This window comes from Nelusetta ayraudi, unplaced genomic scaffold (assembly GCF_046127955.1).
Source record: "Nelusetta ayraudi isolate G7.1 ecotype Tasmania unplaced genomic scaffold, CSIRO-AGI_Nayr_v1 ptg000004l, whole genome shotgun sequence".
In the NCBI taxonomy this organism is placed as follows: Eukaryota; Metazoa; Chordata; class Actinopteri; order Tetraodontiformes; family Monacanthidae; genus Nelusetta; species Nelusetta ayraudi.
The window spans coordinates 5287501-5315163 of NW_027466054.1; the positions used below are offsets into that span (position 1 = coordinate 5287501).

General features: G+C 45.8%; 1 protein-coding gene across 2 annotated transcripts in view; it reads right to left on the reverse strand.

Moving 5' to 3' along the window:
• Positions 1-27663, reverse strand: part of klhl5 (kelch-like family member 5) — a 46524-nt gene that overhangs the window by 7862 nt on the left and 10999 nt on the right. The window contains exons 1-9 of one of the 2 annotated variants that reach the window (XM_076030331.1): positions 22149-23166; positions 17519-17707; positions 10718-10854; positions 10291-10487; positions 8697-8909; positions 4646-4832; positions 3759-3983; positions 1690-1765; positions 713-799 (exon numbers count right to left, since the gene is read on the reverse strand). In XM_076030331.1, the coding sequence (XP_075886446.1) occupies positions 713-799; positions 1690-1765; positions 3759-3983; positions 4646-4832; positions 8697-8909; positions 10291-10487; positions 10718-10854; positions 17519-17707; positions 22149-22780 (1943 nt within the window). In that variant the 5' untranslated portion in view covers positions 22781-23166. Of the gene's footprint in view, positions 1-712; positions 800-1689; positions 1766-3758; positions 3984-4645; positions 4833-8696; positions 8910-10290; positions 10488-10717; positions 10855-17518; positions 17708-22148; positions 23167-27663 lie in introns of those variants that run through there. The other variant, XM_076030338.1, reaches the window with a different exon arrangement.

Consider the following 27663-nt stretch of genomic DNA (forward strand, 5'->3'; position numbering starts at 1 on the left):
TCAGGCAAGTAATGAGCTCCATCAGGAAAAGAGTCCAGAGAATACACAAGGCACGCATAAAGTCTCACAAAAGCAAGCAGCAAAAACAACAACGCACGCGCGCACACTCACGCATGCACACACACACACAGGGACACACACCACTGTGAGGCATACTTAGGCAAATCACTTGTTTCTGTATTAATTAGCATCTATAAAGTCTTTCAGCAGAGTGTCTCTCTGAGGCACTGAATAATAAAGGGAGCAGTGAAACATCGCGCTGCCCATAAATTCTACAGCCGGCTGCTGCAGAACACCGGGGCCCGTAAAACAGATTCCAGTCTTCATCCTCATCAAATCGACTATTAATATCGGCAAATATGTTTGTTTGCTCGGTGACAGTCGGCGTTAACGCCGCGATTCGAAATGTTTGCCGCGGTAAATTGGAGCGACGGCCAATCAGCAGCTGGATGTGCGCACGTCTTGACAGTTTGGTTGTGAGTATGTAGAACACATTTTCCTTCAGAGCTCCCGTTCTCAAGGCATAAACAGCCGGCGGGAATAACAGCGTAATTGCTCACATATGGGGATTAAACTTTGAGTGTTTTTCGGGGGTTAAAAATCCCCCAAAAGAATTGACCTGTGACAATTCAGCGAGTGGTGTGAACACAGTGTTTGCGTCGACAAGATTTGCCAAAGCCTAAACACAGCAGTAACAGGCGAGCAAACTTACTTCCCGTTGAGCACGGCCACTCCCACCGTACTCCTGGGGGTTGCCATGCTGGCGACAAAGCTCCACTGGCGAGCCTGCGGGTCCCACCTGGAGAAAGTGACGCAAACAACACTTCAACCTTTTTCAGACTTGCACATGATGACACAGAGCTGAACAGCTATAATAACAACAGCTTTTTTTTAATCATCTTAGATTCCAGTGTAGCAGCCTTGCAAGACTAAATATCCAAAACACTGCATAGATCTTCAGAATGTGTCCCTCTCCAAAAGTCACCGATGCACTTTTGGCTCTTTTTTCTTTATATAATTGTCTGCCTTTGTGCTTAGTTGTTAAACTACCCCCTGCTACTATTTATGTCCTGTTGTTGTTGTGCACCCTTGTTAGTATTTATTGCTACTTTCACCTTGTTATTTATTTATAACTTGTTTTTATTATTGTGCTGTGTGTGACAGGTTCTGTGTGAGCAACTGGCCCCACTTGAATTTCCCTCGGGATAAAGACATGACATCAATCAATCTATTTAACCGTCTGTTCACACCTTCCTGCTAAAAATAATGCTTGTGCCTCCCACATGTTTGGAAGGGGGGTTTAAACAAGGTGGCTTCGAGTGGAGCACCTGAAGGCGGAATGTGTCATTACTGAGCAGGGAGAAGCGACAGTGCCCTTTGTGACATCACAAATGGCTGATTTCCACAAATGCATGTTTTAGAAGGCAACCTCCTGGAAAGTGGATCAAGCAGAAGAAGTAAAGGGTGATTCACCAGCGATGAAGGTGTACATACACTAGTATGTAAGCACTGGTGAAGTGCATTTAACATAATATTGGATCTATGAATTCTTACTTTGAAGTGACAGTGACTGTACAGTTTGATAAGAATCAATTTAGATTAAAATGATTTTTCCTAACGAGAGCAAAGGGATCCTTTAATGGAGGAAGTGCTAAAAGGGAAGCTGCTGTTTGCCAGCTGTGCTGTTACCTCTCCACTGTGCTGAGGTAGCTCCAGCCGTCGTGTCCTCCTACTGCGTACATGGGCCCCTCGAGGACGGCCACCCCTGCAGCGTTGCACACGCACCATTAAATCAAGGCAACGAAACAAAAACACACACATCTCAGGCAAAAAATGTTTTTTCTCTGTTAGTGTGTGAGAGACACCATCACATCTTGTCCTGAGCTGTTGTTTCTTGTAGGAGCAAAAAGGAATGGAAAATACAAAAATTCAAACAATAGGACTAAAATGTGTTCCGTGGAAGTATTCCGACTTTTTTCCCTCCATCCTCCTCATCTATCACTACTAGTGTTGTAGTCCTGGAGATTACTCTGTGGTCTCGAGACCACTTTTTAAGGGTCTCGGTCTCATCTTGGTCTCTGGATTTTTGATCAAGACGAGTCAGGACTCAGCCAACACTGTTGTGACAGATAACATGAGAAAAGATTCCAGCTGCTGCTTTGTACGCCCCCTTATTCCTTGAATTTGAATTTTATGAAGCAAAGTTGTTTTTTTTGTTTGTTTTTTTAAATGGTTCAAAATAGCTGGCCAAGCAGCAAAATGTTCAAGAAAATGTTTAAAAGATGCTTTGCTGAAAAGAAATGTTGCTGTTCTATCTTTATCTCTATGCAAACTTGAGTTCAACAGAGACACTGGTCACTTGTTCTGTTTGGATGTGACATACAAGGCTTTGCAAAAGTATTCCCCCCCTTTGCTTTTCAATCGGATTGAGGTCCGGGCTTTGACTAGGCCATTCTAGCACATTTAACTTCTTCTCCTTAAACCATTCATGCGTAGCTTAGCAGTATGCTTTGGGTCGTTGTCCTGCTGGAAAGTGAACCTCTGTCCCAGTCGCAAATCACAGGTGGTCTGAAACAGGTTTTGCTCCAGAACGTCCCTGTATTTAGCACCATCCATCTTCCTCTCTATGGGGACCAATTTCCCCGTCCCTGCTGCTGCAAAACATCCCCATAGCATGATGCTGCCACCACCATGTTTCACTGTGGGGAAAGTGATGGGAAGTGTTGGGTTGCTGCCAGACATAGCATTTCCCTTTGTAGCCAAAAAGTTCAATTTTAGTCTCATCTGACCAGGTCACCTTCCGCCATACATTTAGGGGGTTGTCCACATGCTTTTTGGCAAATTCAAAACGTGCCTTCTTATTTTTAACACTGAGTAAAGGCTTTTTTCTGGCCACTCTTCCATAAAGCCCAGCTCCATGGAGTGTACGGCTTATTGTGGTTCTATGGACAGACACACCAGTGTTTGCTGTAGAACTCTGCAGCTCCTTCAGGGTTACCTTTGATCTCTGTGTTGCCTCTCTGATCAATGCCCTCTTTGCCCGGTCTGTGAGTTTTGGTGGTCGGCCCTGTCTTGGCAGGTTTGTTGTGGTCCCATGTTGTTACCATTTGGCGATTATAGATTTGATGGTGCTCCGGGGGATCATCAAAGATGTAGATATTTTTTTATAACCCAGTCCTGACTTGTATCCCTCTATAACTTTGTCCCTGACTTGTTTGGAGAGCTCCTTGGTCTTCATGATGTGATTCTTCTTGCTAAGTAGAGTTGCAGCCCATTGGGGCCTCTCAGAGAAGGTGTGTTTATACTGACACATCATGTGACACTTAGATTGAACACAAGTGGACTTCATTGACCTAATTCTGTGACTTGTGAAGGTAATGGATTGCACCAGCACTTTTTAAGGGGCTTCATAGCAAAGGGGGTGAATACATATGCACCTGCCAATTTCCACTTTTTTATTTCGTTAAATTATTCTTTTATATTTTTTTTTCTCATTTCACTTCACCAACTTAGATTACTTTGTGCAGATCCATCTCACAAAATATTCAGATGAAAAACATTTAAATTACAGGCTGAAATCTAACAAAATAGATAAAAGCAAAGGGGGGGAGGGTGAATACTTTTGCAAGGCGCTGTACACAGTCCAGGTCTCGTCTCCATCTCGATCCTCTCTAGTCTTGGTAATGTCTTGGTCTCGGGTGGTGCGGTCTCGACGACCACACTAATTACTGCTCGTGCGCTCCGAGGCGGGGACTCACCTAAGCCGTGCCTGTGCGTGGACATGGGAGGCATGACGCTCCACGTCTTGCTGTGCGGGTTGTAGCACTCCACCGTGTTCAGGGTCTTGAGTCCGTCCCGGCCACCCACCACGTAGAGGCGGCCGTCGAGGACGGCCACGCCGAACTGCAGCCTGCGCCCACTCATGGTGGCCACCTGCCTCCAGGTGTCCCTGCGCAGGCAGTACTGCTCGATGCTGGTGGCGCCTGCAGTCAGGAACAGGATGCTGTTAATGCCCTTTAAATCGACTGATATTAAAATGTAAAAATATCATGATGTTGCAGTGTGTGACATTCACTCTTGGCAAAAATCAATATCTTTATGAAATATTTATTTTTACCCTCAGGTTGGCAGAGTTGTTGAAAGAGTTACTTGCTTTAGTGCTTTGAGTGTTCTGAAATTTTGAGTGACTGCATATTTGTGTCCTCCCTTTTTGATATTAGGCTTTTTTTCAACAGTTTCTGGCTGTGTATAATTAATGAATTGTGTCTTGTTTAGCTTTTGTAAGTATTAAGTAAGTAAAAAAACAGATGGGCATAAAACAGACACAAAACTGCAGAGCCATACTCAATTCTTCCATGCGGCGCCTTGAATAAAACCCATAATCTTTCAGCTTAGTATTATCTTTTTACGACGTACTTTGCCCATCTCATGATGAACATCACATGCAGACTACTGAGCAAGACAGAGCCTTTCAAGACGCTGGATTTATGAAAGAATTTTACATCCTTCTGGATGGGAGATTCGTATCACTGCATCAGAAACCTGGAACTAATGATTTTTGCAGCTAATCTGCGCAGCTCAAAGCACAAACACACAAATCAGAAACATTGTATTATTATATGGACAGCACGGCAGCATTTGTTACCCTTTGTGGCGTCCATGCCTCCCACGGCGAACATGGCTCCCACGGTGGCCTTCCGAGGCCGCGTGCGGGGACTCTGAAGCAGGGGGCGCCGCTGAGGGAGCAGGTGATACTTCATTCCCTCCATCAGCAGCCGCTGGCACTTCATGCTGTCCCTGAGCAGAGGGTTGGACTCCAGATCGGCCAGGAACTGCACGCACGGAAACAAAAACAGCTGTTGGGTCAGATAAAATAAAGATAGAGCGTATGCACATAAAACAGACGAAAACTGGCTCCCTGAGTTATTTAATAAGCACAATAACAGCAGATAACTTCATAGAATGACATCAGGACAGAAGTCTCTGTTCTGCTCTCTGTGTATTTCCAGGCTGCCCTCTGCATGTTAAAGTAACTTGTTTTTTCTTCTTCTGCAGACCATAATTGCAGCCTGCAGCAGACTTGTCCGGCTCACTTGAGCCAGGAATGAAAAGCAGTGCGTGTTCACTTTAAACCTTGCAATTTGCCTATTTTATCTTTAAATGGTCACTGTAACAAACAACTATTTAGCTGTCATCACATGTATAACGTCCGCATCACAGAAATGCTGCCCTATTAGGCGGGTCAGCAATTGTCTCCAGCTATTGTCCACTAACAGAGTCAGGCAGTCGCTAGAAAATCGACTGTTACCTTTAAATACACGACAACAGAAGCTGCCTGTGTACATTTTCACAGCTTCGCGCATCATCTCGGTTTCAGTGTGCGGAGCCTCGCAACACAAACAGCGACGTGCTCGACCATCTGTGGCGGCACGCGGCTTTTGCGAACGACCACAATTTGCACTGATGGCAATGGGCGCCTAACCAATCTGCCTATCGCTAATCTGCAACACGGCCAGTGTGGGTCACAGAGACATCAGCCATCGAGGCCCGGCGGTCGAGAGAAAGCTGTTCCTCCATCGATTGGACGACCAGATCAGATGAGAATCGCAGCCATTAGTGTCTTCTTGTGCTCATACACGTGCACATACATGCACACACAAACTAATCAGCCGACACGGTGCAGCACTAATCTGTGGTCCACATGTCATCAGCTTTCTAGTGTCTAAACTCATCTATGATCTCTGTCGCACACACACACACACACACACGCGCGCACACACACACGCGCGCGCACACACACACGCACGCGCACACACACGCGCGCGCGCACACACACACACACACACACACACACACACACAAAGACACACACACAAAGACAGACACACACACTGAGCCAGAGGGCTGCAGCACAGCTCACTTCAATCTACCAGCCTGTTCCTTAAAATACACTCAAGAGAAAATCAGCGCCACTGCAGAAAAGGGGAGGATGGTGATGAGGAAGAGGATTTCCCTGAAGCGCAAAGGCACAAATAGCTTGATTTACATTCTGACAGTTGTTTACTTGAGTGCATTTGACATTTGATGGCGCAATGGATAGCTGCCAGGTAGAGAGAATTTGTGCAATGAAAAGCTTTTGAAATAAGTAAATTGTGCAGGAGTTCTTGCATAGGAGATATTTATTCAGAGCATCAGTCACAAAAGTAAAACCCAAAGATAAAAATTCCCACTCTTCTTCTTAGCTTTGTAAAGCTCTTAATATGCACATAGTAAACCAAGACATTTGCATGAAATAAAATTCAATCTGGCCATTGAACATAAAAATCAATTTTCCCAGCCGGCTGGAGGAGCTATAAAGCGAGCACGGCGAGCGGATAAGCCGCTTACACACCAGGGTGAAGCCACACTTCTATTGCGTGCAGTCACCCAGGGACAAATTAGTGTGGACCCCGTTTCTGCATTCATTCGTTTGTGCAATAAAGACGGACAGGGACAGAACGCGGCGTTTGTTCCGTCCTGCTGTGTTTATCCATCAGCGGCTGTGGGGAGTGAGATAAGGGCCGAGTCCTGCTGACACCAAACCTCTCTGTGTCCGTCCTCTCTTCCAGCCACAGGAGGCAGCAACTCCAGCAGAGGGCCTCCTGCTCAGAAATGAATTTGAATTGAAGTATGGAAGGAACTGGAGTCACTTTTTCTCTTTTGTACCTTCTGCTTCTTTATTCATACGAAAAGCTGACTGCATACGGGGTTCATGAAAAATGAAGATCACCTCAGAACGCAGTCAGCTGGAGGTCGGGAGGATGGAACAACTACATCCATCAAAGTGGACTGATGCCACTGCAGCATCCATGCTAAATCTCTCCAGCTTTGTTTGAACAGGGCAGCATACGGTCATTACTTAAGCTTCTGTCACAGCCAATGGCCCTGAGTCTGGCTGACTGGGGTTTAGATCACAACTTTTTGAGGCTGGAAAGATTCCAGACAAGATCATTCAGCAATCTGCCCGCGACCAGGAAAAGACTCAAAAACCAATTTCCATCAGCCTCGCTGCGCTCTCAATTAACGATAATCTGCATTCATGCGATGACTGTCAATGAAGTCGTCCGTGGGCATTTATTGACCTGCGGTTCCGTCCTGCGAACTTGCCGCTATGGGGAAACGAGTCCTGGGAGAGTGCGCGAGTGTGACAGCGGCGACGGCCCGAGAGGAGATTAAAGGTATTAATTTGATGCATTGACAATGTCTTGATGAGTAATTACATGGCGGCAGAGACAAGGGGGCTCGCTAATTAGTTGAGGAATATTGACTGGTCATCTGTGTGAGGTTTGAACGTTAATTTATTGGCATTTTACGGCTGGCGAGGCTCGTCGCTGAATGCTAATTTGCCGACTGGTGGAGCATGATGGTGGTAAATGGCTGGTGATCGCCCGAAGCCTGAAGGCAGCTCTGAGCGTGTTGCTCTCTCTCTCTCTCACTCTCACACGCACACACACACACCTGGCATGCTAATGCTCTGCTTCTCGGCCATCCATCTTATCTCCAGATTGGATCTTACAGCTACTTGTGATTTCAGCTGACCAGGGCAAAGCCATATATCTGAAGAATTCATACTCCACACAGCAGCGGGGCTGCACCTGGGAGATGTGGAGATGGAGGTAGGGAGGATGAATGGGCAATCGGTGTGTGTGTGTGTGTGTGTGTGTGTGTGTGTGTGTGTGTTGGGTGGGGGGAATTGGACAATCTTTACATTTTCTTTATATACATATAAAGGTGAGGAAAGGGGCTGATAAGGGAGGTGAGGAGAGGAGATGAATTAGCCCGAGTTAAGAGATCTATCAACCCTAATTGAGGTTTAAAATGTGTGTGTGTGTATGTGTGTGTTTGTGTTTGTGTGCCCAGCGCTGGAGGCAATAACCGAGGTTCTGCCTTGCATACTAACATCTCAGCATCAAACCAGAGGACCAGATATTCCAGCACGCAAGCGTAAAGACGGGGAGGAGACGGGAGAAGGTGACACAGACACACTGAAAATAGAAAAACATACACGTGTATGCCAACACCAGCGCGCACGCACACACACACACGCACCTGCTAAACTAATAATCTACGGGTGATGTAATGGCTGCGGTCCAAACGCAGCATCTTTTCCCGCATAATTGCATAATTTTCGCCACGCATTTTTTTTTCGCTTTGAAGCGTGTTGACCGCATGATGGCAAATATCCAAACCACGCAAGCAAGCAGGAAGTCAAAATAATGTAACCTTTGTAAATCAACATGACATACGCACATACATACATATATATATATATATATACATACATGTATATATATATATATATATGTATATATATTTATTATTATTATTATTATTATTATTAATAATAATAATAATAATAATAATAATAATAATAATAATATAAGAAGAAGAAGAAGAAGAAGAAGATATAATATATATTTTATTATTATAATATTACTAAATAATCAGCTAATTACTCAGTAAGCTGGGGTGCAGAGGTTCTTTTCATGCCTCTTCAATGAAAGCCAGACTTTCTGCTTCTGCTAAGATTAAAAAGAAAACCCAGTCTGCTGTCAAATCAAGTGCAGCTTATCAGCGTTCCTGTGAATTCTCTGCAGAGGAACCCTCAGCAGCGACTCCATTACAAATCTCCCTCGCACTGCGCAATTAGAGCTCACCTGCGGCCGCAGCAGCGGCAGTCGGACGTGCGACAGCAGCCGGGGCAGGTGGCGCTCCCTCGTGGCGGCGTCGTGGCCGACCCACGTCAGCAGAGAGGTGACCACCGTCTCTTCGTCCGGCACGTTGACCTCGTCGGACACCAGCAGCCTCTCAATCTCCTCCACCGGGAGCAGCAGGAACTCCTGGCCTCCCACCACCTCTAAGAAGTGTTCCTAGCGGAAAGAGGATGAATACAGTCGAAAGGAGGGGCGAAGATGGAAACGAATCATTAGTGTCGTTTCTCAGGCGGCCTCGTCAGGGATGAATGAATTAAAGGAGAATTAAAAGAGGGTGAGGTGGAAAAGATGACGAGGGGAACGTAAGGGCAGGAGGAAGAGTTGGGTAGAGATGGGAGGGAAGGCTGGCGGAAAAGGTCATAGGGAGATGAGTGAAATGTTGAAACAGGAGAGTGAATGAGAGGAGAAAAGGTCAGAGCAAATTATCAAGGAAAAAAGGTGATCCCAGTCGCTTTGGTGTGGAGCTATTTGATTACTTTAAGACCAACTGGATAATGATATGTTTGCGAAAGATAAAAAGGAGAAAGAAAACAGTGTCAGTTGAGTTAAACTTACTTAAACCAACTGTGCAGCTACATCAGTAGCACTATGCTAACACTAGGATTTACAGAACATTACTGTTTACAAAAGATCACCACTGTGAAAGAAAAGAGATGATATCTTTGGTCTTCCGTTTTGTGTCGCACTACGGTACAAGAAAGACGTGGGAGGAATTTGCTGCTACAACCTCCATCCACTAACCAACCGAGAGCAAAGACACGCATGCTGTTTTGTGCATCGATGTTGATTACATTGCAGGATGTGTTTTGCTTTTTTCCTTTCTCCAATCTGCACACCGTTGTAGCCGAGAGCTACAGCATACAGTGGAGCTCACACTGAACTGATTAGACTGGAATCGCAAACACACTGGCAAAGGAAAGGAAAGGACGGCTGTTGTAACAACCAATCTTGGAAAAAATATTGGAAAAAGAACATTTGGCCATGATGTGATCCCAAAAAACACTTCCACTGATAAAAGGCTCAACAGTCCAGACAATTATCTTCCTATCTTCCCAGTTTCCTCACCAACTCCTACACCATGTGCGTGTGTGTGAGAATGAATGGAGCAAAGACGCAGGCAGAGAGAGAGTCACACCCAGACAGAGTCGCCGCTCGGACATCATTAACCAGGATTCAAGAGGAACACCTATCTAATTAAAGAGAAACAAAGAGCGAGGATAGAAGATGGGGGGGGGGGGGGGGGCAGTGACGGAGACGGACTCACAGAGGGAGGGAGGGATAAAGAACGGCACATAAAGACCAAACGGAACAAGAAAGGGGAAAAAGAAGAGGTGCTATTTCACAGTCGCCATAGCAACCATCGGCTGAACACAGCCATTGTGGCGACGACGGTGTGTCGAGCTATAACAACACGCACCCTTTTTTCTTGTTAACAACGCCCAACACCCAGAAAATGATCAAAAAACTCAAAGCAGGGAGTCGAAGGTGGCGTTTTTATCGCCTCTACGCGATTCGCTTGAACGTCACGCGGACCCACCATGGTGTAGGCGTGGGCAGCCCTCTGCAGGTCGTTGCAACCCTGGGCGTCGGCGTACGATCGGATGCCAAGGCAGTTGGACGGGTGGAGCTGCTTCATCAGGAAGGAGCAACACGCCTGGACCACGGCGGACAGCTGGAGCAGGCAGGAGGCCGAGAGCAGCGACTCGATGGTGTCCTCCCTCAACTCCAGGCGGCCTGCGGCAGCCAGAGAAGTCGGATTGGCCTTGGTCCACGCTGAAGCCTATAGCTCAGCTTTATATATTTCATCATGTATTTTTTATAAATTCAACATTTCCTCAAACAAATCATTGTTTGTTAGTGAGGAAGATGGGGCCTTTTCATGATGTGTCCAAGACTGGGGCATAACAAGGAACCTTCAGTGAGGAAGCTGCAGGTCCTCTTCAGGAATGTACGCTTCTTCTTACCTGTGTAGGCGTACTGCACCAGGACCCACAAGGCGTCGGGGTCCACGGCCTCCATCTTCACCTCGTCCTGCTTGGCCTCCCTCACGTCGCTGGTGAACATGGCCGCAAAGTAGTCGGACACGGACGAGAGGACCAGCCTGCGGGGGCGAGAGAACATGTCAGTCATCATTCAGAGAGGATGGACCAGGAACGGGACACGCCGACCTTGATGTCGACATCAGCCTGAACTGACAGGGGAGGAAGAAACCCTTCACAGACTGGAACTCATGATTCAAAGGCATTGTAGCGCACATCAGTGACACTGTCACTGATACAGCACTGTCCGAAATCAAGCGAGAGTTCACATCTAAGCTCCTCTTTAGGCATATTTTAGCATTTTCCATATAAGCCACAAGTTCTTCTTCTTTGTCTTTGAAGCACATTTGTTATGAGACACTTTGCCATTTCTTCAAAACAGACTTTTTCAATGGCGTTGACCCATTTGTTCGGCTAGTGGTCGGCTAGCTGCTGTCTTCTGGCAGACCAGAAGACAGCAGCTGGCCACAGAACCATCAACCACCTCTGCAACTGTCTGCAGAGCAGCGATGACCGTCGCTGCCTCTTTCACACATCAACAACGGAAAACAACAAATCAGGAAAAATCAGCTCAGGTGAACGTCTGGGATGAGCTCGTTCACACGCGCCAGCGACAGTCTGCGTGAGTTGGGAAGACGAGCACGGTCGAAGAAACAAAAGGGCACATATTGACTTCACATCGCCATCATGATTATCTAAATTTCTGTCAATTTTACAACAAACATAAGTCATTAAGTTATTTATTTCATGCACCACGCGTTTATTTCATCTCATCTGTTTTCCTTATTTTCAAGGCTGCAATTGGATCCAGACACTCTGCAGTTCTCAGGCGATTCATTCAAATTAATTGGTAGGGACTAATTGATTAAATAAACACTATTTAATGAATTCAATTTGAAACGCAGTAGTGCTTCTGTCAGACCAGTCAGTTGCTTGCCGCTGTGTTTTTTCTCAGTTTGTAGGCGCATTGTCAATCTTTTATGAGAGAAATGCCAACCGGTAAGACTGATATGTAATACTTTGTTAAACTCATAAATATAAAATCATCCACTAAAAAAGGGAACTATCTTTCAATCTGTATCTTTGCACATTTCCCCCAACACAATCAATGTTTGCAAGGATGAATCATCTGGAGGTTTCAGAGGCGGGACATACTCTGAGGATGTTTTCCACAACTGGGTTCAGTCCAAACAGCTTTTCTTAAGCTCTGAGAGAACCGGCATTACACTTTATGCTTTCCATGTGATCATTAGTTGACAAAAAATTAGCAATCTAAAAATTCCTTGAAAAAGTCACTGTAAAACTGTCCAAAAAAGTATAAACCACAGTGTCAACATTGCAAGGCAGTGACGTCTATGGTGGTAATGTTGTTTTAAAGAGCAGCAGAGACAGCAAGCAGAGCTTTCAACAGTTTTTGAAGACAGGAATTTCACACTGTAGGACTGCAGGATTCTGATCACCGCTGCTTATTGTCTGATAGACTGAAGGTCCCCCGGGCGTTACGTTAATATGATGAAGATCTTATGTCTGAATTAGCACCCCGATTACGCTGTCAGATTGGGGTTATGTAAATAAAACATGCCGAGAGACAGTCTCACACACAACTTCCCTCCATCCGCCCAAGTACCGGCTGCCAACTCTCTGAAAGCGGCAGCTTTGACGGCATAGGATTGAGAAACTGGGCACACAATTAGCCATAGACATAATTAAAATCGCTCTTTTGTGATTGCAATATTAAATATTAAATTGGCCAAATTTCCCAGCAGAAATAAGCCTGGTCTCTCCGAGGAGATGTTGTTAGAGGTGGGAGGAAAGTGTGCAAACAAGAGTCTGGCAGAGGCCTGAGGCAGCTCCAGATGTTTGTGCTTAGCGAGCATATTGTGGATATGGAGCTCAAGGTCCTTAAACGTTAAAATGCAAAAATTAGTTCAAATCCAACAGAGCGAGTTCTGCCCACACAGAACCACGGCTTGACAGTCGTTTAGACCTGTTCAGAACTCATTTTGCAGAGGAAACACATTGGTTTTGGGTTATTAATCTTTTAAAAGTCGTTAGACGGTGATGGGAGCTCCAGTTTACCTCACTGACAGGTTCTTTAGAGACACAGACACCAATAGTGGGCACAAACTACATGTGACATTGGCACCCTGGGTCTTTTTTTTGTGAACATCATTAATAAGGGACCAACAAAACCTCTGGCTTAACAGTGTCATAATGTGGAAACTAAAGCCACATATTTCATATTAAAAGGCGAAATAAAACCTCAGGAGGCTTTTATGGTGTGTTTACCCCTTTCTTACCCATTGTTTATGAAAGAAAACCCTCTATAGATCTCCAGAAAACATATTGATCATATTTAGCCCTCTGTTTGCAGCCTCCTACAGACAGACTCCTTGCAGACTTTAGGGTGGGTGTGAAACATATTCAGTGTATTAAAGACAGAAGGTGAAAGAAAAGGCAGAGGAGCGTAGTTACTTTAAGGTCATCGTAAAAAATTTAGAGAGTCTGAGAAGTGAAGGAGTGCCCGTCGGAGGAAGGATGGAGAGGAATTATTCAAAGGTCACCGGTGAAAAGACGCTTAATGATTTGCGGCTGGAGGGACCCGCCACTCGTGTGTCACCGTGAAGTTACGGCTACTCTCAGGCGGATTTAACACACCCACTTAGTCATCGTGGAGAGAGAGCTTATTGTCTTCTTTCCTCATTTTCGGGCTGTCACACAACCACCGACTTGGAAATAAAGCAACCTGATATCTCACAACAGAGGCATCCAGTACAAAATTAGAAAACAAGGAGGAATGTTTTAGCCCGATGACTGATGGAATGTTTCGTAAATCCATGAAAAATAAGAGATAAGGATGGGAGGTTTCCTGCAGGGATGGCTTCAATCTTGAATTATCAGCAAAAAACGAATTTGAGATGTTTGGATTATAGATTTCGACAACTTCCTGAAAAACCTTGATTTAAAAATGTGGATGTAGGGGATGTTGCAAATTGCGGTGCTCATTCCCTCGCAGCTCTCAGCATGTTATCTGAGTGATTCAGCTGCTGTTCAAAAACACTTGAGATTCCTAAATGTGTCTGCAAACTTGCTCCTTGAATACTGCAAATCAGAGCCGGTGAACTCGCTCGAAATGGCGACCTGCCATCCAAGAAACAATCAACTGTAATAATCAATTCACAACTATTGATCTCTTTTAAACAATTAAATAAAAACCCCGTTCAACAGCATGCTGCGGATCATTAAAGCCTGGATGTCCTTTTCAGCCCTTACTGTAAACTGAATCCACCGTCTGTGTTGCAGCGTTTGTGCTCACCCAATTTGGTGGTGTTATGCACGCGCGTGTGTAATCTTATTACCGAGCCTGACACTAGGACCTTGACAAATAGCCTGGAGCAGAGAACAGCGGTGTTCGTGCAGTGTGACAAACAGGGATTAAAAATAAAAAAAAAAAGCTTTAGTCAGCAGGATGTGTTCTGCCAGGTTTCCGATCGGCATCCGATTCTCAGCTCTCTTCCCTGCACTTCCCCACACATTCTCACTTTTCATGTGGGTCCGGAGTCTGCTGCACAGCTGTGCAGCTCCCAGTAGTTTACTCATGAGCCTTCCAATTGATGTGGAAATGGCAAGCAAGTGTGATGCACAGCGATGGAAAGAGCAAAGCCTGGGCAAAACAGGGGAGCGGAGGGAGCAGGAAACAGACGGCGAGGACTCAGGAAAGGAGGGCAGGAGCTGGGAACTGAACACTGTGTTTCTGCTTAGCTTTCAGCAGGGATGTGCTGAAACGCAGGAGGCAGAAAATGCTGTCATGGAAAAACAAGAGAATGGGAAACAACACGGGGGCATGGGCGAGGGCTTTCAGGACAGATGACTGTCAGGACACTTTCATCAACATCATCACAAATGAGGAAAATCTCGTTCGGATTTCGTTGAAATATATTTCGGCAATGGAGTGTGCACAAACAATAATTGCTTCCAGATGGCTTCAAGTTGTGATGAGTTTTGCACAGTCATCATTCAGTTTGCGTTTCTGCTTTCAGCAGAGAATTCCAAACAGTAGTCATATGGCTTATGATGGAAGAGAGCAAATGCGTGCAAATGCTGAGGCAGATTTGGAATGCAGACATGCAGACTTTGGGTAATTGACCGAGGGAACATTGTAGCTGCAGCAAGTTTGTGCGTTTATCTCTGAGAGCTACAGTGCACCAGAGCTGAGTAAACCTCAGAAAAAAAGGAATAGGTGGCAAGTTTATGTGAATAAATAGAGAAACGCAATGTGAAAGTCACAAAGCACCGTATCAGTTTGCGCAGGATATGGGAGCCATAAGCAACAGCAGGAGCCAGTTGCCAACCAAGTCACCGAGCAATCACAATCATAAAAGGCAGTCTGTTCAAACACGTCAGTGTCGTAGGCCTCTGCTGCTGGTGAAACTTTGCCACCGACACCTTTCTGCTCTCAGCCTAAAATGCCTCTGCAGTATTATGGGGTTCTATGTCTTGCCTCAGTTCCACTCTGGTGTGCAAAGATGGATCGTTTCTGCACCGTATCTCCTGGTGTGACTTTGCATGCTGCTTGTCGAAATCCAGGGAGAATATTAAAGTCGAGGCATCAGGGCAAAGCCCCAGTGTATGCCATTTGTTTCAATGAGCGCTATTAATAAATGTTGACAGTCAGAACATAAAGACACCCTATAAAAACAGGATTTAAAAACTAAGGAATGTAATCAATACAGTAAAACTGGGAAAAATACAGCGGTGTTTCATTCAGATTCATTAGAATAATACAAATGAAAGAACAAACAAATTAATTTACTTATTAATGATCTCCATATGTAATATTATTACATTAGATATGTATAGAATTAAGCGAATTAGGAAATATTGAATGCAAAATGTGTTACTGCCCTGCTTATAAGGATAATTTGGCCCAAAAGCACTTTGAAAAAACTACTTGACAAATGAGTGTTTATTACAGCAATGTGCCTGTACTGAGATATAAAAAAACAGATAAACAAGACAATGCATTTCTGTACGAAACACAAAGCATCGCTCTATTTTTTTTCGAAGTGTGCCACTTGAATCAAACTCCAGAAGAAAAATGCAGCTATATGCAGTGTAGTACAGTACAGTACAACAGGGGCGCCCTGTTCAGAATGTGCTGAGCTTTTTGTTTGTGTTCTTGTAAGACATAGTGGGGGAGAGAAGGAGAAAGAGGGTGTGCGGTTTGTTCCCAGAAAAGTTTCCTTTTTCCTTTTTTAAACAATCCTACTCATACAACAAATCAATCCTGGAAAACAAAACCAAAACACCAAACGCCCCCTGTGCACACTCGCTCACGTATACGACTTAGGTTGTGAGGACAATCTTACACTCACACCACCAGGATCCTCAGACAGTGGGCTCTTTGTCTGCCACCATCTGTGCTCTGAGGACCCGCTGAAAGGGGACAGACGATGAAGCTGGTCAGATAAAGGAGTCCCCCTGCTGACCGAGGGCTCCTCGCCCTGCAGATGGACCTGCTGCTGCTGCTGCTGCCTCTTCTGCAGCAGCGGCGGCCGCCTGCCCAAAGAGGAACAGGGGGCGGGGGACCTGAAGTGGGTGACAGCGTGCGCACGTGTCTAAAGTGTGATTCACAGGCGCAGGTGACCGTGCGTGGCACACTAGGACTACAAAAATAAAAGCATGACACACACTGTGTCTGTGAGTGTTCATAAGATTTGATGTGCCAACACTGCATCTCAGCTTTTTGCCACGTGCACACACACACACATACAGTGTGTGTGTGCACGTGGCAAAAAGCTGAAGTCCATTTAATGCTTGCACCTACAACCTCTTTGATTACAGATAAATATGCTGCATTTTTTTTCACAAATTGTCATTACTAGTCTGTTTCCTTTATCGTACATTATCTTTGATTAATATGCAATTAGTAATCCCAAAAATACAAACAAAGCAACCCAACAGATTTTAGAAGCTTGAAGCAGAAAAGACGTTTAATCTTTTTATTAAAAGGTTCCATATTTTCTCCATATTCAAGTCTTGTGTAGTTATCATGTTTATTGTTATTCATTCGGAGACCCGAAGCAAATATTATTATTCCAAAACACTGGTAAGGTGAACTTTCGCAAAATATGTGGCCGTTAAAATGTGACGAAAAATGAGTCAAACTTTTTCCCTTTAATAAATCTGACCGCAATTTTGTTGTGACTACTTATCGTGTGACGACAATAAAGGATATTCTATTCTATTCTAACAGCAAAAAATGCTCTCTGACATCTGAGGTTTATTGAGCTGGAGGAAGACCAAGGAAATCTTGGCTGTCGCATATCGCAGAAAGGACAGGGAAAAGTATCACAACTTGTATGAGAGAAGCCTATTATCGAAAGACATGGCGAATCATCAAAGTGCGCCAACGGTCTACGGACTATGGGAGTGGCGTGACGTGACGTGAGAAAAATCATAAAAATAACACTAATACATTTAATAGCACCCTTAATGACCCTTGATCGCGGCACCGCTGCTGCTCACTGCCCCCTCAGATGGTTGGGTCAAATGCAGAAAACGTATTTTGCACACTTACGTTTGTGACAATTTGTGTGACTTTACCCTTTAAAAAGGCATAAACCAAGCAAACACACTGCCTGCATTTCTTCTTGATTTTTAGGACCCCTCCCACCTCCAAAAACAAACCATTCGGCGAACAGATCCGCAGACGCTCCTTCCTACCTGTGTGCCGGTATCCTGCGCTCTCCCGCCACCAGGATGACGTCACACAGCTGCCGGGACCTCAGGTAGCCCTCCATCTTGCGGAAGGTGGCGTCAGCGTGGGACAGTGCGGTGAACATGCTCTCCTCTGGGCACGCGCACGGCTCCATGGACACGCACGAGGACAGCGTGGCGCTGCTGTTGGACGTCCTGTTCCCACACGGGGACGACGGGGACACAGACAGGAGAGAAGGACACAGAGGCTCTGAGTGCGTTGTGATGACGCAGATCCACACAGCATTTCTATGACAGTTGCAAAATAAAAGCAATATTTCTAAAATTTCGACCAAGCACAATTGCGATTTGCAGGTGTTTCTATTGAATGGTGTGATTTATGGCGCATAAGCCGCAATTCTCGTAAAATCCCGTGAGACCACGGCTTTTCAAAGCCTTTCTCCCTCATTTCCCTCTCTAATTCCTTGCATCTGCATTTTGATGTTGTTTGCTGTCACGCATGTTGTTATTTCTGTTGTTGTTGTTTTCTCTTTGATTACTTGTAAAAAATATTCCGTCTTCTCCTCCGTCCAAACATAACGTAAATGCAAAAAAACGTATTTCAGTTACACTTTTGCAATACATCGATACGTCTGAAAAACCACCTTGTGAGAGCGTCAAAACCTTTTTGCCATATTTGTGAGGTTTTTCGAAGTTCAGGTGTTTCCATGACCAGTTGATTTATTACAATATTTAGGTTTTGCGCAATTCTAGGGGTAATGGAAACGCAGCTAGCTGCGACCAGCTGCTCTGTGTTTTGCTCAATTCCACTGCCTGCCTTTGATCTCCCTTCTCCTCCACTCTTCAACGGGGTAACTGTACGTCGCCCCAAGCAAGACAAATTCACCTTAATAGGTCAATTACTTAAGGCAAATGAGCAAATGGATTTAGCCCTCTTTTAAGAGCCGGTGACAATTACAGGCTGTGAGAGCAGAGCCCAAGAGCATCTATAGTAATTTACTCTGCGCCCCAAACACCTTCCTTGAATCTAAAAGGATCATTGCTCACTGGTGGAAGTTGTGGGAAGCGGCGCGCTGCTTTGTATTCCACCCAGTCGTTGAGATGGTGAAATGTGTGCGCTCGTCTATAATACGGCCACCTTGTGAATCATCAGCCATCTTTGGCTCCCAAACCGCCATTTAATTAATGTGAGCCGGAGTTCTGCTTCCATTTTTAATCTAACGGCAGACGTGGCAGGACAGGCCCTCCAGCATCAGGGACTTAAAAACATGAACTGATTCCACAAAGATGAATCATTTTTGCCTCCATAATGTTGAGAAATTGCACTATTTTAGGGATGTGAAAGTGAGCGCATGTGAATGTGGGCAGGAGTGTGCCCTTCCTCTGCCAAGTCTCCAGTCATGTTGCCATTAAACGCAGGAGGAAGGCGATTTCTGCAATTCTTCAATGGGATTGTTTGTCTGCATTGCAGATCTTTGTACCAGACTTGGCGCATGGAAAACCGAACATCCACACAACGATGTCTGGAAAGAGAAGAGGTCCCTTCAAATTGAATGGGCAAAGACTTCAGATTTGTCACATTCAAAACAGACAAATTTGATTTTTTTTTTGACTGGAGATAAAAGGTAACATCACAGCACTTCCTACTGGAGGAGCTTGCATGCATTGCAGATCTGTTTTTAAAGAGCCGAAGCTCATCAGCAGCAGAGTCTTTGTTCTACTTTCAATGGAAACTGCCGCTCCGTGGAATGATGCGATTATCATTTCCTTTTTTTTTTTCACATGCGCAGGTTTCATTGAGGTTTCTCTCCAACAGCAGTGACTCTGTCTTCAAAGGATGCTCATCACTCTGGTCTGGTCCCATACTGATAGGGCAAGAACCAGAATGGGACTGATATGCAACAGTTCATCTGACCATGTTTGTAACACAATTTGACTTATCTACTATTCGTTTCCAGATTACAGCTTTCATATTGAAATGGTGAAGATTAGTGAGAAACTTCATGATAGGGTTAAAGGTCCCGTATTATTTTCCAACAATAACAGTTTTAAAAGAAACATTTTTTACAGGAGGCTGTAAACAACAGGCTAAATATGCTGGGTTATTTTTTTTAAACAATCTAACAATCTATCAATACATTTTTTTCAATTCTTTGTGAAAAGCTCCTCCACTGGAACCAGGGATCAAAATAGACACGTGAACTTGAACAGAATATGGAACACATAAATAAAGTCCAGTGCACTATAGTGTACCGTGTATAGGCGCGTTCAGGTGTGCGCCGCCGCATGCGTCATCCCCCTATGTGCCTCCGTCCTCCACAGCTCACACATCCCGTCCTCTCTTTCATAACTTGAACTAATCCATCACTCGCTCCATTCCACCTCAACCTATCATCCTAACATCCATCTTGGCCTCGGCTTCCTCTGCTCTGTGTCCTGCTCTTACTCTCCAAGAAGGCTTTTTGGCTATGGTCCTGCCCCTTTTTGTGAGCCTCCATGCACGCGCGTGCATGTGTGTGTGTGAGTGACTGAGTGAGTGAGTGCGAAAGAGAGAGGGAGAGAGAGAGAGAGAGAGAGAGAGAGTATGGGTAGATGAATGGTGTGGCTAAATTCAGCCAGAGGAGATGCTTTGAAGTGGGAGAATGTTGCCTTCCAGTCCCCTTAATTGAGCCTGGCAGGCACTCAACGTGGACCGAGAGAGAAACAGAGTGAGGGATGGAGAGAGGAGAAAGAAAGAGTGTGTCTGAGGCGAATAAACACCATGCTGCCAGATTTTTTAAACCCCTGCACCAGGCAAGGACACTCACTCGCTGCCATTCAGTCTCTCTCTCTCTCTCTCTCTCTCTCTCTCTCTCTCTCTCTCTCTCTCTCTCTCTCTCTCTCTGACACACACAAACACATACACTCACACACACACGGGCGTGTATGCATGCGCAATCCCTCGTGATTAACCATCTTGCCTGATTAGGCTGCAGGCTAACAGCTAATGCAAAGTAAATGCACTTTTGTGAGCTGATATACGGCGTGCACGCAGGCACGGCGCCTGACTGCACGATCATATGTTTTATCCTGCGTGACACAAAAACAAATGCCTTTGTTTTCCCAACACATTAGCAAGCAAATAAAGAGGGCAAATGGACGGTGAAGGGTGGCTTGAGATGAATGCAGGGACAGGGGGGAAGGGAGCGTGAAGGGGGGAGAAGAGGGAGAGGCGTACAAAATTGAATGGAGGATGCCACAAGGTGGGGTGACAAAGTGGAAGGGAAAGAAGGAGAGCAGGTTCAAGGGAGCCCGAAGCCGAGGCCGTAGATTTGCTGGGATCCTGCACGAGTCCCTTCCCATGATCCCGTCTGGGATCCTGCCCATGAGTGCTCTTGCTTGGAGTACGGTGGAGAGCGCAACCACTGGACACTGGTCTCCACACGAGAGGATGAGTAGCGTATAGGAAGACTCACAGTATGGACATGCACACAGCTGTACATTCATGCTGCCGAAACGGATGGCCGTCGTGTTGGTATGGCAACCATGGCATGTGCGAAGACATGGATTCTACGTTCTAACGCACTAACAATACGTTCTCAGAAGCTGAGTGACATTTTGTGTGTGTGCACTGGGCGCCAAGAAGTCATTTCAGCAGCACTGCAAGCATAAATACCTAAAGACATGAAAACCTTCAAAAATACTGGTTGTTTAAAACAAAACAAAAACAAGAGAGTTTTGATTTTTTTTTTTTTTTTTTTTTTAATTACACGTGTATTTACTCCCACTGAGGGTGCACACGAGTGTGTGCATGCCTTATGAATCATTTATGTTTTGTGATGTGTGTGCCCTGGGAGCATAGAGTGAGTTAGGAGGCTTTCAGGTGCATTAGGATGCCACTGTAGTAAACATGCGCATAAACAGACTGAGCTACACTGTCCTCTGTTCTTTCAATGACATTTACAGTCGGAATGTTAGACAGACGTGCCTTGGAAACAGCACATTTGCGGCACACTAATTGCTTTGATTGCCGCTTCCATGGTGACTATCAATTAAATGCATTCTCAGGCCAGGGCAACACAATCTAGAATGTGCAATGTGCACACAACCGCGCAGAGACCACAGGACTGTGGGCAAGAGCGGATGATGAGTCAGGCAGCTGAAAACAAAACACTGTAAATGTCAAATTCCGAACAGTAGCCTATGGCAGTTCCATATAGAGAGCTGAGCCCTGGAGTCATACTGTTAATGTGGCTCTGAAAAATCCCATCTCCCGTTGCGGGTGCATTTTGTGGCCTCAGATATTGTGGTTGCTGCTGGAGAGGTTGGAGGGGCTCGGTCAGCTGAGCAAACCCTCAGGCTGCTGCCCCACAAGAATAAACACACAACACAACATCTCTCATGCAATGCCTCTGTATAGTTCGTATTCCAGCACTGCTGCGTGGCATTGATGCGAATGCAAATATATTCAAAAGCTATAGCTGGATTAAAGTTTCACAAAGCGAGTCATTCATTTCTGGAGCACATCTGTGTTTTATTTGACGGTTAAATGGCGAAAAGGCTGCGCGAAACCCCGTGCTAAAACTTTTTCTGAAAGTTGGTGGCGCGAGGGGGAAAAAAACTGACCCAAACTCCGAGGTCCAGCTTTCTCTCCTACCTGCAGGAGCTGGAGTCCGTCTCCGGGTGGTTGTTCTCCTCGGAGCCCGACGGTGCCACAGCCACAGCTGCCGCCGCCGCCGCCGCCGCCTCTACGTCCAGCCCGACATGAGCGGAGGGCTCGGGCACCAGCTGCAGAGCTGGAGCCTCGCCGGAGGGCTCCATGCTCGTCACCGGCCGGGCGCGACGAAGAGGCGGCGGGGAAACCCACGACAACGCCGCGGTGGAGCTCCTGCACTCCGGCTGGCTGAAGGAGCGAGGGCAAGAGTTCCCCGTCGCTCCAGCCGCTGCTCCGCCCGGACCGCACCGACTCCCTGCCGAATCAACAAACTTTCTGCCGCCGCCGTTGCACAGGTTCGACCCGGCGCTGCCACTGGCCACCAGACCGCCGTGGTTCCCCGTACCGGTACTGGGGTTGACGCCGGCTGAACTGGGGCTGCCGCCGCCGCCGCCGCTAACTGAGGGTCCGTCCCCGGAGCTGCCGCCCGTTCTCCTCCCGGCAAAGTAGTCTCCCAGCGGCGGAGAGTGAGGCGGAGGCACGGCGGGGTGACCGAACCACCTCCATCGGATCCTGAGGATTTGTTTCACATCGAACTCCTTCCGCGAGGAAGAGCCCGAGCCGCTACTCGACATTCCAGGGCTCGGCACGATGAAATGGCGGGGGGAGAGCCCGAGCTGCTCTGCCGTGAAAGCTGCGCCGCACCGTCAACCGCACCGCACCGCACCGCGCCGCGCCGCGTCTCTCCTGACAACCGCACGCCCGTCAACCGCGACTGGAGGATGGGAGAGGAGTCTGCTGGAGTATATGGAGGGAGAGCGCGCGCGCGCGCGACTGTGTGTGTGTGTGTGTGTGTGTGTGTGTGTGTGTGTGTGTGTGACAGCATTTTCATACACACCAAACCTCAAATGTTTCCTACAACAAATGAACGTGTGCTCCCTTCAGATAAGATCCCCATGCAGGCGAGACAGTTAATTTGTCTTTTTTGACTTTTGGTTAAAATGCTCAAGTGTTCAACCTAATTTCATTTCATTTGAGAAAATTTGTAAATAAGTATTCCATGAATAAGTAGGTGGTTTTTCTTATTTTACGATTTGAATCAATGTAAATGACTCCAAGAGAGAATACATTTCTAAAGTCATCGGCAATAATACATTTTCACTGACTGAGGGACACTGTGGCACATATTTTTAGAATTGTTTGTGTTCTTTTTATTTATGCCAGTGCACATACTTTGAGATGGTAATTGGAGAAAACAAGATGCCACCGCATATTCCCCATAATTGCACTTTACACTCAAGTCGACAGTCTTTTAATAAGTAGTAAGTAGTATCAAATTATTTGCCCTGGCTGTGGTGCAAAGGAATATAGAGACATCAGCTACTAATTTCATATTATATTGCATGTCCCCTGTTTCGTAGAACATGTTTGGACTTAAATCAAGGCTATTCAATATAGTCAATCCAGGTAAGTTAAATGTCGCGTGAAAACAAAACACAACACGTGTTTGAGTTCCTGGCAATGTGTCTGTACCAGTCAGTTACCAGGCCACTTTAGTCGTTTTCAAACACCCTGTAATGAGACGATGAAAACATCCTCCTTATGCTAATTTCTCCTCCTCCTTGATTCCCCCATGACCAAATGTACTTTTAGAAACCTGGTTCAGTGGGCTCATGTGCAAAGTAGTTTGCGTATGATACAAAGACGTTGGTTGCAGGATTACTTCACACTCTGTGGTTTACCTATTGTCTTGAAGATGAAATTTTAAATGGTTCCCTCCTCCACTCACAGACAGCCATCATCTCCGTTTCCTGTTTGTCCCATTCCACTTGGTTCCCGATCTAACTCTCCTTCACCTCCCTCCCTGCCCTCCATCTGCAATGCAGCAGCTATTCATAGACGGTAATGATCAGTGGGAGCGAGTCCTGTGGGAATCCTCCCATCCAGGCGTCCAGTGCACCCAAGCACACCAGCGGCAGTCCAGGGCAGACAGAGCTGTCCCTGTCTTCTGCAGTAAGTCTGAGATGCCCACGGAATGAGGCAGAGCCTGGGCGCAGGGTGTGTTTCCTGGATGGATTCCCAGGGAGAAACTGCTGGGAAGGCTTTAGGAGCCCCACTCGAACAAAAATCAATGAGTCAAACAGCCGAGGTCAGTTTGTGAATTACACCGACGGGAGATTCTCCACTCATAAACTGGCCCCATCAGACATATTACCTCAGCATGTAAACTCAGTTCTCGCACAGACGGAGGGCTGAGCGGAGGGAATAAATTCAGTCAAATGAACTTCTGATGCATTTATTTGTCTCAAAATATCAGGCTTTTCCTCATTTCAGCGCTGACAGCTGAGCGCAAGACCACCCAGCTACATTATGATCAATACCACAATGTCAGTACTTACACATACACACAAGGCATGAGCAGAGAGTCTAAGTGTATCATTTAGGAGGAGAAAAAAAAATAAAGAAATAGCATTTCTGAGCAGATGTTGGTTGTGAGTTATACTGGGTCCACATCTGCGGTTGTCGTGAATGATATTTTTTGGGAAAACGCCAAGCGCTGAGCAGCCGCGCTGCCTGTCCCCACACGGAATGCCTTATGACCCATAAAAAATGGTTACTCTCATGGAGCTCATGTGCACTGTGCCGTAACACCATAAAAACACATTTTTCACACCCCGAGAGATTCTCAAATAGGAGTGCTATTTCATGTGAGGTGATGTATGTGATTAGGTTTAATGTCCTTGCAATGTTCCTGCCCCGTCTCTGTCCTCAGGACGTGAGAGGTATGAAATAAACCTCCAATGTGTTGCAGCCCATTTTTCCCCCCACCCAAACCAAGGTTGAAATATTATCCTGTGTGGCAGCCTTGTCTTGTTGAGTGACTGGCTTAATTGTGCATAAAATACACCAGGAGACACATTTATATGCTGTGTCTGTATGAACTCCACCTGACAAATCTGAAAAATAATCGTCAGGTAGAGCACCGAGGGCCTCTGATGGTAAATAAATGGGCCGACTGACTGTTCTCACAGCTCTCCTACAGATGGGTCCAGTAACTGGGCATGAGCCTCATCGTTGTTGCCCGCTGCTGCCAGTCTCCTGGCTGCAGTGGTCCAGGGCTATTACTCAAAAGTGTTTGGCACATCTTTAGAGTTGCAGCTGTTGGGCAGTTGGCAAACCCATAAAAAAAAAAAAAAAAACAAGAATAAATTGACCACAAAGTCATGTTCAAGCCTCTGCAGTTGTTGCAGTTTGGGTGCATTCGCACACGCACGCTTGGGCACGGTCCCATGTGAGCGCACTTAGCATTCAACGGCGCGCGAGTGTAAACACAAATAAAAATACTCGGGCAAATAATAAAAAAAAAAAGCAGATAGTCATCTGGGGATTGCTGTCATAAAATATTTTATTGGGTGAGAAAGTGAAACATTATCTGTCTGGGCCGTCTGTGACGATCAGTTCATCCTGGCCTCTCACCAGCCTCAGTCTCAATCTCTCCCACTGTTGTCCTGTCTGTTCACTCCTACTGTTTCAAGTCTTTCTCTTCTTTTCTCCCAGCACCTCGTCCAATTTTCCACCTTATCCTCTCTCCTTCTCTCCAGGAACTGCCCGCCCCCCCGCCTCTCGCTCCAATCTCCTCCACAACCGCAATTTCCTGCTCCCCATCCCTGCTATGAGCTGTGAAGCCAATGGGGACGTGTGTGTGTGTGTGTGTGTGTGTGTGTGTGTGTGTGTGTGTGTGTGTGTGTGCATGCGGTAGGGGGTATGTATGTATGTATCAGTTGGACCGCAGCTGTGATCCCCAAAGGTCTGGTTGGACCAGCAAGGATGATGCTGCAAGTGCCATTGTTCCATGCATGCTCTAAGGTGCGCGCACATCGTGAACAGTGTGCGCACACACACGCGCACATATGCACGTCCGCTTAGATACACTTGTTTACACTCTGTTCAGGAGGTTTGAAATTGGTTGCTGCTGCTGCTGCAGCTGCAGGCAAGTCCGTCCTTGAGACTCAGAACAGGCTCAGTCTGGCCAAGCAAATAATTACCTCTCCTCTCCATACTGACATGCAGGCTCCGCCCTTCATATGAAAGAGAAGGAAGGGAGAGCGCCTGCCTGTGTGTTTGTGAACGTTTGTGCCGGTGCAATTAAATTGATCTGGGGGCACAAATTCAGTGTTGTTGGAAGAAAAATAATTTTCACATCAAGGCAAGAAAGCTGTCAGAGTAAAAACAGAGAGTAAAGTGTGTGTGTGTGTGTGTGTGTGTGTGTGTGTGTGTGTGTGTGTGTTTTATACAGCTTATTTTGTGTGGCCTCTACATCTTACACAGATGACATTCAACTGGACCTCCAAAAGGACAGTATGTCAAAAGTTTTTCCAACCTTAAAACATATTACAATTATCTTCAAATTCACTGACTTGAAACAAGGAGAGAGGAACCCGTGACACTGACACAGCGCACCTGGCTGGCCTGGTACGACACTGGATCATTTCAGTTGCCTGCCCAGTCCCCCGTCACAAGAACATTGCAGCAACACTTCACACACCAACATAAACAGACCTTAACTGCACTTACGATTATCACCTCCTCTGGGAGGCTTTGTCACATTCTGACAGGCGGAAGAAGAACTCTGCAAAGACGCTTTGAAGAAGGATTTAAGGATAAAAAGGCTACATGACTCTAGATCCCACATTCCGGATTTACTTTCTTGGCTCTGACAGGCACTGTTTACAAAGGCAACATATATATATGTTAATCACACAAAAGATTTCTCAGTAATTAATTTCACAATAATTTCAACTAGAAATAGAAAGATGAACAATCTATTAAGAGTGAGGAAAGTTCAAAGAGGGGAACATAAGTGATTAAAATCAAGGGTTACATTAAATCTGCTAATGCCATTAAATTAAATTACATTAAACGACTGTGAATTGAAAATAGATGCGGTGGTGTGCCAGTGGCTCCATTGTCCCCATTACAAGTTATTGGAAAACTCCATGGTGTTGTGTTAAAAAACAAAACTTTTTGCTCACAAAAGTGTAAAACCAGTGTAACCAACCAACAAACTCTTAATCACAGCCTGCAACTGGTACATTTTATGACCCAGAATTCGAGCTCCAACAGTTTGTTTGGCAATTGATATGCTTTCTGCAGTGCGCGTGGCCTCCAGCTGCAGCTGGACACAGAGATAAACTTCACAGTGCCAAAGTCTTGAACTGTCTTTAGCCTCATGAGAATACTAACGGCAACATATCCGATATCACACACAGCCCTTTGAAGCCACATATTATTTATCTATTCAAAGGTAATTTTATGCAGCTACCCTGTGGAAGGCTTTTCAACCGATTAGGGTTTTTGCAGATTTGAGATCCTCCTTAAGAACTGGCAGACACATACTGCAACTGAGGTCCCTCTGCTACACAAGTATAAATGTGCCGACCCATTGTTGATCACTTCCTGCCCTGCGTTGTATAGGTTACAGGCTGCCAGGACCAAGCACTTGAGACAGTAGAGATCC